At 44.7% G+C, this 15198-nt stretch overlaps 1 protein-coding gene across 6 annotated transcripts in view; it reads left to right on the forward strand.

Moving 5' to 3' along the window:
• LSM10 (LSM10, U7 small nuclear RNA associated) overlaps positions 1-13993 on the forward strand; it is a 34710-nt gene extending 20717 nt beyond the window's left edge. For all 6 annotated transcript variants that reach the window (XM_085647930.1, XM_085647928.1, XM_085647932.1 and 3 more), the window contains one exon: positions 12776-13993. In XM_085647930.1, the coding sequence (XP_085504056.1) occupies positions 12791-13150 (360 nt within the window). In that variant the 5' untranslated portion in view covers positions 12776-12790 and the 3' untranslated portion in view covers positions 13151-13993. The remainder of the gene's footprint in view (positions 1-12775) is intronic.
• The last annotated feature ends 1205 nt before the right edge of the window (positions 13994-15198 follow it).

The raw sequence follows: 15198 nt of genomic DNA on the forward strand, positions 1-15198 counted from the left end.
CAAACTTTTCAAGTGGTTATGTTTTAAGATTTAGGAATGGGGTGAATGGCTCAAAACAATGGCCCACTTGGGCTCTATCTTATAGTCGATAAAGAAAATGATTGATTAATACATTGTTTATGAAAGTGTTGGCAACATATTTACTTAGAATTTACTGAAATGTATGCGAACAAATTTAGGGAGTTCTACTTAGATACCTAAATAATTTATTGATGTCGCGATACGCCTATATTTGTTATTACAAAATAGGAATAACATAATTGACAAACACAGAAAAATCTTTTTTTATATATTCAGGTTTTTATATATTTATATATTTTTTGTGTATTTATATTTATATATTATATATTTATGTATGAATAGATTTTTCTATGATATAATGCGTATATGACGATATGTTTTCAGTATTTCTTCTATGTTTATGTAGTTGCCATAACACCTGAAGGCCATTTCCTGTTTGTTTCTTTAAATACCACTTTCTCAGGTAGCAATGTGTCATGTGATCAAGACCCGAGTGGGGGTCGAAACGCGTTATGACGGACTGGCTGGGCAACTAAATAAAGCACTTTGATTGGCACAATTCTTCTGGGTCCGCTCTTCGTCTCTATGTCTGAGAAGGCACTGGCAGTGGCGATTTGCATTCATATATATATATATATATATATATAATCTCCTACTGGCGTCCGCCAGTAGGTAGTTATAGTTAGGACCTATTATCCATAGGAAATCCGCAACATTCTATTTTAGAATAACTTTGGCGCCGGTTGACGAAGCGTCGCGAAATTTTCAAAACTCGTTGCCTGCTCCGCTCCTATCCTGAAAGTCTCGGGGTGATTCGTCAAGTGGGGGCCGAGAAAAAAGGGGGGTCCTAAAACGTGTTTTCCCCATGCAATTTTCCATAGGGACCTTTTAGTCGCAGTTACAACCCGAACTGCTGAACGGAATTACACCACATTTGGCAGAAAGGTAGACCTTGGTTCAGAGTCGTGCCTTTTGCTTAAATGGTGACATCCGTTCAGTAGTTCCTGAGAAAATCACATGTATATCTTGGCGGACCCTAACCACACATCTCATCGTGAGATCTGATTGGCTGTCAGCACTTCATCCAAGAAGTGGTGGCAGCCATCTTGGGACAAATATACATGATCGCACCTCATTAAAAAGCATTGCAGTTAAAATAGAAGGTTTTAAGACTTTAGTTACATTATAAATCATTTGTTGATGGTACCTTACTCATTTTAGGAATTGTGGTATGTTCTAAGGTGATTTTACCATGTGAAAAAGCCTTCTGCTGAGATACCATGAATCCTGTTTGAGAGAGAACTATTTTCTCATGCTTTTCCTACAGAGGTTTGGAAGGTGATCTATAAGCTAAACGGAGAGCATATTTTCTGTAAATTCACATTATCTTTCTCAGTCATGTGAGAATGAAGTCTGACATTCTCAATAAAACATGTACATCCAACAAGGGCAGAGACTGTCAGTTGATTCCTTTGTGTTCTACTGCAGCTTCCCATAGTGTTCCAAAGAACAACTAGAGCGCTAACAGTCCTACTTATGATAAACGTATGGCACACCTGAAGCCATCTAGATTGGAATAAAGTGGTAACTCTTAAAACATTTAATTTAAAAAGGAACAAAATGAGGGGGTTCATTTTGCCATAGAAAATATGATTAGTGCTGCAGAAAGAAAAATTAGGGCACATTTTGAGTGACTTTTCAAATCCTCTTCTATTTCATAAAAAAATTCTGACATGTAGACTGAAACATGCACTTTGAATACCAGCAGCAGACTTCCCTGGTGAGCAGTAGCTTTACTACAGTGATCTTATGAGCAACTAGAGTGCTAACGTTCCGAATTTATGGCAAATGTGTGACACATCTGAATGCCTTCTTGATGGAACCAAAGTAAACAAGCATTGAAAATGCAATAGTTCTCGCCCTCGTTTAAGTTAAAGCAATTCTGTTTGTAATTAGGTGGCTTTTTAGCTTTGCTTTTATTCGTGTTTTTCTAACGTTCATGTACATAACATGCATATGTATGCATGCATTTATATTTGTATTTATATAGATATGCAGAATATATATATATATATATATATATATATATATATTATGTTTATATAGATACATGCATACATATATATAAATGCATATGTGTGCATGTAGAGAGAGGTAGAGAGTAGTAGAGAGAGGTAGAGTGTGAGTAGAAGAGTGTGAGTAGAAGAGTGTGTCAGTGTCTGTCAGTGCAGCTCTGCTGGCCTGGTTCTCTGGCTCTGAAGCAGCTCTGCTGGCCTGGTTCTCTGGCTCTGAAGCAGCTCTGCTGGCCTGGTTCTCTGGCTCTGAAGCAGCTCTGCTGGCCTGGCTCTGAAGCAGCTCTGCTGGCCTGGTCCTCTGGCTCTGAAGCAGATCTGCTGGCCTGGTTCTCTGGCTCTGAAGCAGCTCTGCTGGCCTGGTTCTCTGGCTCTGAAGCAGCTCTGCTGGCCTGGTTCTCTGGCTCTGAAGCAGCTCTGCTGGCCTGGTTCTCTGGCTCTGAAGCAGCTCTGCTGGCCTGGTTCTCTGGCTCTGAAGCAGCTCTGCTGACCTGGTTCTCTGGCTCTGAAGCAGCTCTGCTGACCTGGTTCTCTGGCTCTGAAGCAGCTCTGCTGACCTGGTTCTCTCCCTCTGAAGCAGCTCTGCTGACCTGGTTCTCTCCCTCTGAAGCAGTTCTGCTGACCTGGTTCTCTGGCTCTAGAGCAGCTCTGCTGACCTGGTTCTCTGGCTCTAGAGCAGCTCTGCTGACCTGGTTCTCTGGCTATACAACAGCTCTGCTGACCTGGTTCTCTCCCTCTAAAGCAGCTCTGCTGACCTGGTTTCTCTGGCTCTAGAGCAGCTCTGCTGACCTGGTTCTCAGCCGCTAGAGAAGCTCGCTGACCTGGGTCTCTGGTTCTAGATCAGCTCTGCTGACCTGGTTCTCTGGCTCTACAGCAGCTCTGCTGACCTGGTTTCTCTGGCTCTACAGCAGCTCTGCTGACCTGGTCCTCTGCACTCACGATGCATGCACCCGACTTCGCGAAAATATATTTAAAAATATGTTTATTAGAAGTACAAATATATTATTTTTATGAATATCTTAGATAATCTCTTGCCCTAATATGTATATTAAAGACACCTACATATCATTTTGGAACCTAAATTTTTTTTGCGGGAGTCGCGCACCCAGCGCGCCGCAGCACGTATATGATGTCACACGGGACCCGCAGTGGATCCGTGCTTGGGGATCACCACAGGAGGGCGATCAGTGATAGCTAGCGAAAATGCGTTTGCTTACATTATTTACATTACTTGTACATTATCCCGCAACGTGTGTTTTGCTGGGTCCACTGGCGACAGTGGAGAACGCTTTCCTCTAATTGCTCATGCCGTAAAAGTTTATATTTAAAGTTTTACAATCCACTTATCACCATTTTGTTTCTCTGCTTATAAAGTGGTTTCGAAATGTGCTCAATATACGTGCCCGTTTCCTAGAGAGTGTTCATGTTCTATGCCGCTGGTGGATTAGGTCGCAGTCTCACTGGATTCGAACTTGCGACCTTTTGGTTTTGCCCATGACGAGCTGGACTCGTCATGGAGCACAGTCGCGCTGTGCCCATGACGAGTCCAGCTAGTCATGAGGCATTCCCTAGGGAATCCCTCTGGTGCAGCACCAGAGGGATTCCCTTTCTTCCAAAATAGCCTCGGGAGCTGGGGAAGAGCTTCCCCAGCTCCAGTGGCCCCCCCCTTTCACTGTAATGAAGATTGGCGCGCACGTCTCCCCTTTCCAATGGTACCCCTCCCCAGTGGATCCGTGCTTGGGGATCACCACAGGAGGGCGATCCCCAAGCAGGGATCTACCCACTAGACACCAGGGAGGGGGGAGCGGCCCCTTGGGCAAGGGCCTTTGCTCCCCCCATGTAACTTTGGCGCAATTTAGTCTTTTTAGCCCCCAATCTGCCCCCCCGGGGGGGGCAAAAAGCCCACTAGACCCCAGGGAATTTTTTTTATCAATAAAAATAGGGGTGGGGGCTGCCCAAAACGGGCAGGCCCATGCCCCCACCCCACCCCCCAATTACTACAGTCTTTATGCCCCCCCGGGGGGCAGATGGGGCATTGGCCCCTAATCTGCCCCTTCGGGGGGCAGAAAGCCCACTAACTACCAGGGATTCGTTTTTACTTTTTTTTTAGGGTGGGGGCTGCCCGCAACGGGCATGCCAATGCCCCCACCCACCCCCCAATTATCAGTCTTTCTGACCCCCCCCCCCCCCCCGGGGGCAGATGGGGCATTGGCCCCTAATCTGCCCCTTCGGGGGTGCAGAAAGCCCACTATACACCAGGGATTTGTTTTCTGTTTTTTTTTTTAGGGTGGGGGCTGCCCGCAACGGGCACGCCAATGCCCCCACCCACCCGCCACCATTACAGCCTTTCTGCCCCCCCCTGCGGGGCAGATGGGGCATTGGCCCCCTATCTGCCCCCCGGGGGGGCAAAAAGACCACTAGACACCAGGGAATTGTAAAAAAAAAAAAAAATAGGGGTGGGGGCTGCCCAAAACAGGCAGGCCCATGGCCCCACCCCACCCCCCAATTATTACAGTCTTTCTGCCCCCCCCCGGGGGGCAGATGGGGCATTGGCCCCTAATCTGCCCCTTTGGGGGCAGAAAGCCCACTAAACACCAGGGATTTTTTTTGCGCAATTGTTTTTAGGTTGTGGGCTGCCCGAAACAGGCCCGCCAATGCCCCCACTCTCCCCCCCACAAAAATGAGTCTTTCTGCCCCCCCAGGAGGCAGATGGGAGCTGTAGCCCCCAATCTGGCCCCCCCTGCCCACTAGAAGCCATGGATTTTTTTGTTTTATTAGTGTAGGAGTAGAGGCTCCCCAAAATGGGCATGGGAATACCCCACCCCCATAGAAATTCCAGTCTTTCTGCCCCCCCCCGGAGGGCAGATGGTGGCAGTGGCCCCTGATCTGCCCCCTGGGGGGGCAGAAAGCCCAGTAGGCGCCAGCGAGTACGCAGGCTTTTTTTATGCGTGGCGGTCGGGGCTGCTCAAAATGGTCATACCAATGCCCCCACCCCCACAAAAAATAGCCACAGTCTTTCTGCCCCTTTAGGGGCATATCCGGATGAAACCCCCTTCCCCGATTTTCCCCCCCAGGGCGGCAGAAAACCCACTGTGCTCCGAGTTTTTGTTTTTGTTTTTGTTTTTGTTTTTAGCAATGTGCATACCTGTGGATTTTGAGCCCTAGCGCAGTTGGCACGTAGGCAAACCTAGCAAACCTGTACATTCTTTAAAACAAGACACCGAGGGGAATCCTGGATGGGGTGACTTCACTGGCTCTCACCAGGTTCTGTTACCCAGAATCCATTGCAAACCTAAAAATGTGTTCAAAATATTTTCCTCAATTTCTTTGTCGGAAAGTTCTGGAATCTGCGTGGGTCCACAAAATTCCACCCACCCTGCGTTCCCCAAAGTCTTCAGAGAAAAATGGTACCTCCCTTACGTGGGTAGGCCTAGTGCCCGCGTCAGGCAAGGGCCCAAAACCTATTGAGGAGACATCAAAATTACCTATCACAAAACAGCCTGGTTTTGCAAAGGGGGTCCTATGAGTTTTTGGCCCCGGGCTTGGCGGCCACCTAGGGAAACCTACCAAACCCACATATTTCTGAAAACGAGACACCCGGGGGATTCCAGGGAGGTATGGCTTGCGTGGATCCCCCAACGTTTCCTTACCCAGAATGCCCTGCAAACCTCAAATTTAGCTGAAAAAATCACCTTTTTCACACATTTTTGTGTGGGAAAGTTGTGGCATCACCGGGCTGACACAAATTTCCTACCACCCAGCGTTCCCCCGGGTCTCCCGATAAAAACGGTGCCTCACTCGTGTGGGATTATTATCAAAAAAGGAGGGGTTTGGCCCAAAGGATTAGAGGGTAGGTAGGGCCAGTTATACTACATAAGAAAAAAATTACCTATACCTCTAGTGACTTCAACACTTATTCATATGAAGTAAGATGAACGAAAATTAATACGTTTACCTAAGCAGTAATTTCTGCCTTTTATTTATTTTTTAATTTTTAAATAAATATCTTTGATCACAAAAAGAACACATAATGAACTACACGGAATACCACATTAGTACTTACACAATGAAAATGAATAACGTGAAAAATGTGTTTTGACATACAATTACAAATAAACTCATAATAATCAAACATTGAAACAACCAAATGAAATGTCACAAAGAACAATCATTATATACGCAATCCGAAATACAAAGTTGTCATACAAATTGATGAATTAGACAACTAACACCCTTATATTTGGAATAAATCAAATCCTCTGAAATATCAGGGACACAAGGGAGTATATTTGCAATATTTAACCAAGGAGTTGAGTTCCTTTGTCTGCCGACGCGTTTCGAGTTCCGGTTAAATCAATTGCTGCACTCTCATCAGGGCTGGATTAGTCTTTCTCACGAACAGACTGATTGTGACAAAAAGGGGGGGGGGGGGTTGGGGAAAAAACAGAGTTTGAGTTTTTATTAAAAAAGGCGCTTCCCAAAGCCCTAATTCTTTCTCTATCTGCACAAGTTGGTGGTCACATACCTGCATTATGCCGATTAAATGTAACCATCAGCAATATGTAACAAGCAGTGGTTGCCAATCTGCAATAAAATACATTATGAATAATTTAGCTCATGGGGTGTAATTCTTTTGTCTGATAGCTATGTCTGGGGACAAGGAGGGAAAAAAAGGTTACCTGGTTTTCAATATTGCGTGGCCAAGACGATTTATAAACAGTAGACAGCAATTGCAGATCTTTACTTCTGCAAGAGAAATAATACATGCAGTTTCGCGGTGTCTGTTTAAATGAGTTTAAAACGTGACAACTGAGCACAAATTATTTACTCACTCAGGGAAAGGGGCCCAAAGGCGTGGCCCCACAGAGGAAGTGTTGTAACAAATGACGGTCCATCACTCTCTTTAAAAATAGTTTGTGGCTGCAGGGGCAAAAAAATGTAAGGGTTTGTAAAAATCGTTTTTGGCTGAAAGCACTTGGATTCAAGTGCAAACTATGTTTTGCTCACCTAATGAAGCTTCAGGCTCGAGGTTTCAAGTGGGGATTTGTCTCCATTATTGCTAGCAGCTCGCCGAGCTGATTGACACATCATGTGATGTTGCATCAGTGTCGCATGATGCGTTTCTGACCAATCACAGGAGGGGATGATCTAATTGCATTTGCAATGACTTCTGGGAGATGTAGTTTATTGAAGTTATGTGTCTCAATTCATTTTCCCAAAGTAAAACTTTTCAATATCACAGGTCGGTTGTGTTTTCCAACATCTCGAAATTGATCCCATTTTTACTTTATTAGAGAGATACAGGTCCTGAAGCTGACAGCAGCGCCATATACTTGATTACAGCTCATGAGCCATCTAAGCTCTGTTTAGCTCGCTCATGCAGTTGAGGCCCTGGTTGATGCTATCTAATTTCATAATTAAATATGCCTCTTTCCGCAGTAGAGCGGTCTCAATACATGTAGATTTTGAGTCAATCCATGCAAGAACTGTCCAACGCAGTTCATTTTCGCTGTGTTCAACAGCTAGAAAGTGTTCTACCATAGGCGCTGTCAGGACTTTTCTCCTAATTCGAGATTTGTGCTGTATAATTCTCACATTAACCTGTTGGCTTGTCTTTCCGATATATATTTTATTGCAAGAGCATACCACTGCATAAATGACGTTCTTAGTCTTACAATTTGTAAAACTTTCATGTCTCCATTTTACTCCATTGTGTTCAAATAGACTGCCTTCTATAGTAGCTGGGCAGGCCACACAATTCCCACACTTGTGGTGTCCACAAATGGGTTTTAAATTCCACTTGGTGATCAAATCACTCTTTGGTTTAGGGATGTAACTGTCTGCTCTTACTATCTGCTGGCCAATGCTGGGATTCTTGCGCATGGCGAAAATGGGTTTAGCTAAGGGATGTTACAAACTTTCAAGCAAATGCCAATTCCTTAAGATGATTTGTCTGAATTTATTGGTATGGGCCCCATATGTTGTAACACATACGAGTTTGTCCATTTCTGTCTTTTCCTTTTTCTGCAACAAATTTTCCCTAGGAGTGAACCTTGCTCTTTTTTTGGAATGCTTAAGGAGTTTCTTAGGGTAACCCCTCTTTTCCATTTCCTTACAGAATGACATTGCGTGGTCCTCAAACTCTGCCAGATCTGTACAATTTCTCCTAATCCGCAACAGCTGCCCATAAGGGAGGTTCTCCTTTAGGCCCTGTGGATGCGAACTTGTGTAGTGAAGTATAGTATTCCTGTCTGTCTCTTTTTTTTATAAAGGCTAGTTGTCAATTTTTGATTATGGGGACATACTGCAACATCAAGGAAAGTCATCCTTGTTTTGCTAGACTCGATGGAAAATTTGATATCATTGTGCCTTGAATTCAACCAGTCATAAAAATGATTCAACTCGGTCTGGCTCCCCTGCCACAGGAGCCAGACGTCGTCAATATACCTCAGCCATTGGTGCATGTTGTTTTTAAATGGATTGTTGTTGTGTATAAATCTCTCTTCGTACTGGGCCATATACAGAACCGCCATTTCCGGCGCATAGGGACAACCCATAGCTATGCCCTTAATCTGTATAAAAAATCACCCTCAAACTTAAAATAATTGTTTCGAAGGGATATTTCAGCCAATGTCATGATAAATGATGTGGGTACCCTGTGTGGTCTCTCCCTCAAGTCCAAGTAAAGTTCCATCACTTGGAGTGCCTCATCTTGGGGGATTTGGGTATACAGGGATGTGACATCTAATGTCACCATCATCTGTATGCCATCATCAAATGTTGTTCCCTCCACTTTTGTGATAAAGTCTGTTGTGTCTCTGAGATAAGATTTGACACTGGGCAAGAATGGTTTAAGAAAAAAGTCGATATATTTAGAGACTGGCTCCAAAACAGAGTCACAGCCTGAAACTATCGGTCTGCCTGGGGGCGTTTGACTATTTTTATGTATTTTCGGAAGAAAATACAGTACCGGGATTCTTGGTGGTTTTTTATTCAAAAATTGGAATTCTTTTGGACCCAGGAATCCTTCATCTAAACCATTTTTAGTTATTTGTGCAATTTTGCCCTGTTTTTCACGAGTGGGGTCTTCTCTCACCCGTCTGTACCACTCGTGATTCTCAACATGAAGTTTACCCTCATTTAGATACATAGTGCGGGGCCAGATCACCACTGCTCCGCCCTTATCCGCTTGCTTGATCACAATCGAGGGGTCTGCTTTTAGGTCACGAATAGCTGTTAATTGGCCTCTGCTAATATTGTTCTGTACTCGTGTGGGAGGCCCAAGTTCCGCGACAGGCAAGGGCCCACAACGTATTGAGGCGACATAAAATTGCCTACCTCAAAACGACCTGGTTTTGCAAGGGGGATCACCTGGGTTTTTGGCCTCACTACGTTTTGGGCCTTCCCTCGATGCCGGCCGCACTCTGGTCGCAAGCCCGGCCGCTCTGCCGACTTCGCCCCCCAGCTGCCTCCAGCTGTTCCGCCGGCCTGGGCAGTGCACCTCGATGCCATTGAGCATGAGAGGCGGTACCGGGCACAGGGGGCACCAACACCGGGTGGCAGTACAAGTGGGAAACTCTGTCCACGTGGAGCCTGGGGGAGCTATGCCCGCCTTCTCTGACTCGAAATTCGTTGGTGCTGCTCCCCCAGGTCCCTGATGTAAAGGTGAGCTGCCCAGGGGGAGCCTCACCTTGTATCACCTCTTCCCCCTTCCTCTTCCCTTTGTCTTTGGAAGGGGGGGGGGAGAGGGCCTCGGGCGCGTTTTGCCGCGCGCTATTTCCGGGTGGCGCAAACCTGATCCGTTCCTTGCGAGCTCTGGCGGCTGTTATGGCGCTGGCCCTCGAGGCCCCCTTCGGTGGCGGCCTTTGCTAGATCGGCTAGTAAGCTATAGCTGACCACTATCCTTACCAACCCAACGTACAGGAAGCCCAAGTAGCTAGATGCCATGTGCCAAAATGATTTTGCTTTAGGAAGTTTGACTTTGATGTTTTCCAGCACTATATTTTTGTTGTCAAGATACATATCAGCATTGTGTAAGCCTACTGATTTAGCTATGAATTATGAAAGAGCTGTTGAATGGCTTGTTGCACCATGATTGAGCGGGAGCCCTACAGCAGATTACACAGACTGGGTGGAATGCTGTAGATCCTGTGTGGCACATTCATTTGATCAAAAAGTATTTTACTTCCAAAAGTTTCTTGTTGCTAGAGTATGCCCAGTATGAAATTCACAGAGGGTAACGTGATAGAGCAAACGAAAGCAAGCTTGCAGAGAAATAGATGTAAATTCCAGTGTGCCCTTTACTATGTCCTCCATGGTACGCCATTCATGCAGACGATGCTTCAGTCAAACAAAACACATTAAGCAAGCTATACAGACCACACCCAGTCCTAGTTGTGGTGTGCGCCAATGATTTTACAGGAGAGGGCTTATAGGCTTCCTTCTCTCCATGAGCACAGGTAAAAGTACTGCCACTATAATCTGATGCTGCCAACCATTTGTCTCAATGTAGCTTGGTAAGAAGTCCGACACCACTCTTGATGGTTAGTGCACGCAAGCTTGAGGCTGCTGGGCCCTGGTCCAAAAGTACCTGTTATGCAGGGCTTTAAGTGGGTCGGGTCTCACCAACGGCAGTTTTTTTAAGGGGGCCTCGAAACGGGTCTCTATCGGGCTCTGTTTTGTGCGCTGGCACATACGGTCCTTTTTTTTTTCCGGACTGCAGTGACAGCAGTCTGCCGTCACTGTAGTCTGGTAAAAAGTGCAAGGGCACAAAACAGAGCACGCTAGAGACCCGTTTCGAGACAGCAGGCACATCCATGTACTCTGCTCACAAGTGGAGAAGTTACGGCATGACGTCATGCCCGGTGAGCGTTGTAGGGGAAAGGGAAATCCTTTAAAGAGTCATTTTCTCTTTGGATTTCCCTTCTCTTTTTGAAACTAAGGAGCAACAACATTGTCGTGGTGTCACCAGAGCTTTACGTGTAAGCTTTTTCAATATTCTATACAAGCCATAGTTGCTGCTTATTTATCTTATGCAACTAACAATCATTGACAAAGCCAATAGTCCTGACTTGTAGGTATGATGTTACTTGTATCATATCTGGATGCAATGACATAAACAGCAAAATACACTATGCTAAACACAGATTTTTAACGTACTGTTTTTAAGCCATGCCCTTAATTACATTTCCCATGCCCCCTTGAGAGATCTCCTCCGCCCTCCCCCCCCCCCGTTATTTCATCCCACTTAAAGCCCTGTTCGTATGTAATACAAATTGTTGCCTTCACTGCACAGCAGCACTGTCCTCTAAAACTCCACCAATCCCAAGCCTCTTTTTGAAATGGGCAAATAGCACTTCATACCACATAAAGCCAGCTAACGATTTAGGTGTTGGTTCTAAGCTGTACAAAGTAGTTAAAACAGATGGTGTTATGTTGGGCTCGCGCTCCCCGCACCACGAGAGCTCAAGGACGCTTTGCGCCTCGAGGTCTCGTGGGCAACAATCCAAGAGAATGTCAGGGTTTTGAATGGGTTGGGTGTCAGTTGGAGAAGGCCGTTGCTGCGGGCTGTTGTATTAGCCAAGTGCTGGGGTCCGCCACTTCTGTTATAATTTATGGACAAATTACCTTGCCAGCACCTTTTGTTTTATGCGACCATTCCTTCACAACAGATGGTAACCAGAAATATGTTTTATTGAATGCTAGCTACTAAATCACTTTCTTGATTTGAACCAGTACATGCAGTAAATACCATGGGTGTGGAGGGCCATTCCTAAGAAACGCAAAGCCTCTCTAGAGTTGGCTTTTCTTTTGGCTGCAATGAACAAATGAGATGGGATGACTGACTTTTTTATTTTTGTCTCACGGTTCCTAAGGTTGCGTATTTGAAAATGGTACGTTAACTTGTTTGTATCAGCAGCCAGGGCAGAAGGCCATTGGACAGAATTAAAATGGTCTCGTAGCTCCGTTGTATCCTCATAAGAACAGATGGTGCACAATAATAGGAAGGGCAAGATGTGATTTGATTTATGATTTGTATAGCGCTGAATCACCCCGAGGGGTATCTCTGCGCTTGTAACGGCCCTACTGCACCGACAGACTGATTAAGAGAGAGGTTTTAAGGAGCTTTCGGAAGTGAGAGATGGTCAGACAGTCACGAAGATGTTGTGGTAATTTATTCCAGATTTCCAGAAGGGCTCCTTTACTTTTATTGGGACAATTACAGCACTCCTCTGCAAGGCAGCCATACTTCTAATTGGATAGAGACATGATAGGTCAGGTTTGCTGCTCTGCCTAAAATTGAAGAGTGGCAATGCTTAGTTGCAGCCTTTATAATGGAAGAACATGTGCACTTACCAACAGAGCTGCCGGACTTTGAATCCGCATTTCAGTAGAAATGCTACAGATGAAATTGCTTTATAGCTACATTTCATTGCAAGCCTGTCATCCTTAAATAGGGTTGTGTGCACACTTAGCTGGGCTGTTATGCGTTCTGTGGGGCCAGGAATCGCACTTCACACCTGTAGGGCTGTACTTGTATTACTGCACAAATCCTATTCTGTTATGCATAACAATACAAATGTAATGCTTTCCTTTTGATTAGACATCCTTGTCTCACATTCAACTGTTATCATTATCAGAAATATATACCATTCCCAAAAAAGCTTTATTGTTCCTTGCAGGTTTGCTGACCTACAATGGAAGTCACTCACTCCATCAAGGAACGGACTATTGCAGAAAACAGCCTGATAATACTGCTGCAAGGCATCCACGGGCTTGTCACCACTGTGGAGCTACGGGACGAGAGCACCGCAAAGGGACGCGTCATCAATGTGGACGCCTTCATGAACATCCGCCTCGCGGACGTGACCTACACAGACCGGAAGGAACGCGTTTCCGAGCTGGACGACCTGTTTGTGACAGGCCGGAACGTCCGCTATGTTCATATTCCCGATGAGGTGGACATTATTAAAACAATTGAGAAACAGCTGGACACCATTCACAGGGTTCGCAGATTTGGCGACAAAGGGCGGAAGGAATTCCCTACAAAGAAGTAGAAGTTTTGTGACTTCATATTGAATCGAATGTTGTTGTTTTTTTTTTTATTCTTATTTTAGGGATCCATGTTATTCTTGTACATCACAATGACGGAACCTCCTCCAAAAGCAATTTCTACATATTTCAATAAGATATGCTCAATTTTTAATGGTTTACAGCGCAGACAGAACACAACCAAAGGAGCCTCCGAGCAGCTAGTTAGCTGATGCACGTGAGTAAGTCCTTAGGGGGGTGGAAGACCAAACTCTAGGGTTCTGCCGGGGCTGACAACTATTGTCTGATTTGTGCGAGGAAACAATTAACTGTGTTTACTGCCCCTTCCCTCTTAATTCTTCCTGCTACCGGCACTGCTGCTATGCAGTAGTAAACGGGTGGTATAGATGTTGCTGATTCTAAAATTTCATGGCAAGTTATTTTTTTTACTCATTAAAAGGGCCTTATTTGTAAACTTTTCTTAAAACCAAAACAGCAAAACCTATTTCCCTTGTTCTTTATTTGGATATGTTTAAGGAGGCACTCTATGTATGATCAAAAGTTACTCCTGTCAAGAGTGAACACGTTAAATACATGAGGTGATGGCAGTAAAGTTGTTGCTGGGGTGATCGTTAATTAGACCAGACAGAGTCCTCCTCTTCTCCTGTACCCCCCCCCTCGCCCCCCCGTAGATAAATATTATTTGTATACAATTTTTGTTGGGTGGCAGTCGGCCTTTACTTGAATGAATTAGAAGCACATCCTTAACCATGCATGGGTCATTTTGCAAGCACTTTTGTACAAATATTTTTGGACTAATAAACGCATATTTTCTGTATACAAATAAAATAAAAATACAAGTTGGTGTCCTTGTTTGTATTTTCATTTGAAAAAAGAGAAGTTTGTTACCTGGTGATAAAGTTTTGCGCTCTAACTGTCTTGCACAGTGGCACGGAGAAGCTTTATGTTGCATACCTTTATAGTTTTACCTTCCTGGCTGCGGTGATGATACTCTGATAGATTTCTGTGAATTACTGGAGTGAAAAGACAAATGAAGGTGTGAATATCCTTCCTTCTCTGCATAAGGGCAAACCTTGATCTATACTTTCTTGCGTTGCTTATTTAACTTTGCATGGCTCCTATTAATCACTTCAGTTATCTAAGATGTACTGTGCACTGCACTCAAGTCCCAATCGGAACAAAATGACTGCTTTTGCAAGTGTCTCTTGACAATTTTGAATTTTACATTTGTTTGATACTATCAATGCTCATCATTTTGTTTAAATAATTTGTTGGACAAATTCGAACATTCAGCGTGCACCAGTGTAGAATGTATTCATAATATTATGTAAGTGTTTAATCTAGTTTTTGTATGAATAATTACTTTTAGAAACGTTATGACTATATCACAATTTTGATCCTATAGTTATGTATTTCCTACACAAACAATGCTAAGGGCTTTATTACGTGGTCGGGGAAAGGCAGCTGCCATAGGGCGGTACTGAGGAGCTCCACCGCCATCCGTATTACAAGTTGGCTTTCCGACGAGCCGTCTATGGAGGTCTGACCACCAGCTTCGAGTCCCCTGCAACAAAGGATTTGGGGTGCATACTCGACCCTTTCTTGTTCTTCCAGGCAGAGTTGGACATGGATACCTTTCTCTAGATCACCCATTCATGACAGCATCTTCACCCTGAAGAATACAACCCTGTTTGCGCGATCTATAGGTAAGTCCTTTTTGTATCATATACTCATTGCCTAGATGGGCCGCATATGAGCTGGACTCCGGCAATGGGTAGGCGTTTTTTTTCCACATGTATTCTGCATATGTGTACATTCAGTACATTTGCAATTGAAATGTTCACACAGGCATCGATCTAACTGGAAAAATAATCTCCACCACCGCAAGATCTCTGCCGCCACACCACCGGCACTGTGGTCAACTCGTAATACGGCGGTCTTAAGACCGCCAGCGCTGTGGACTACTAGTGGACGCAGACTCGGTCTTCCAGTGGTCGGACCGCCAAACTCCTAATTCCCATAATCTTCAATTACTGTGATTTAAAATTAAAAA

Source organism: Triturus cristatus, chromosome 3_2, assembly GCF_964204655.1.
Source record: "Triturus cristatus chromosome 3_2, aTriCri1.1, whole genome shotgun sequence".
NCBI lineage: Eukaryota > Metazoa > Chordata > Amphibia > Caudata > Salamandridae > Triturus > Triturus cristatus.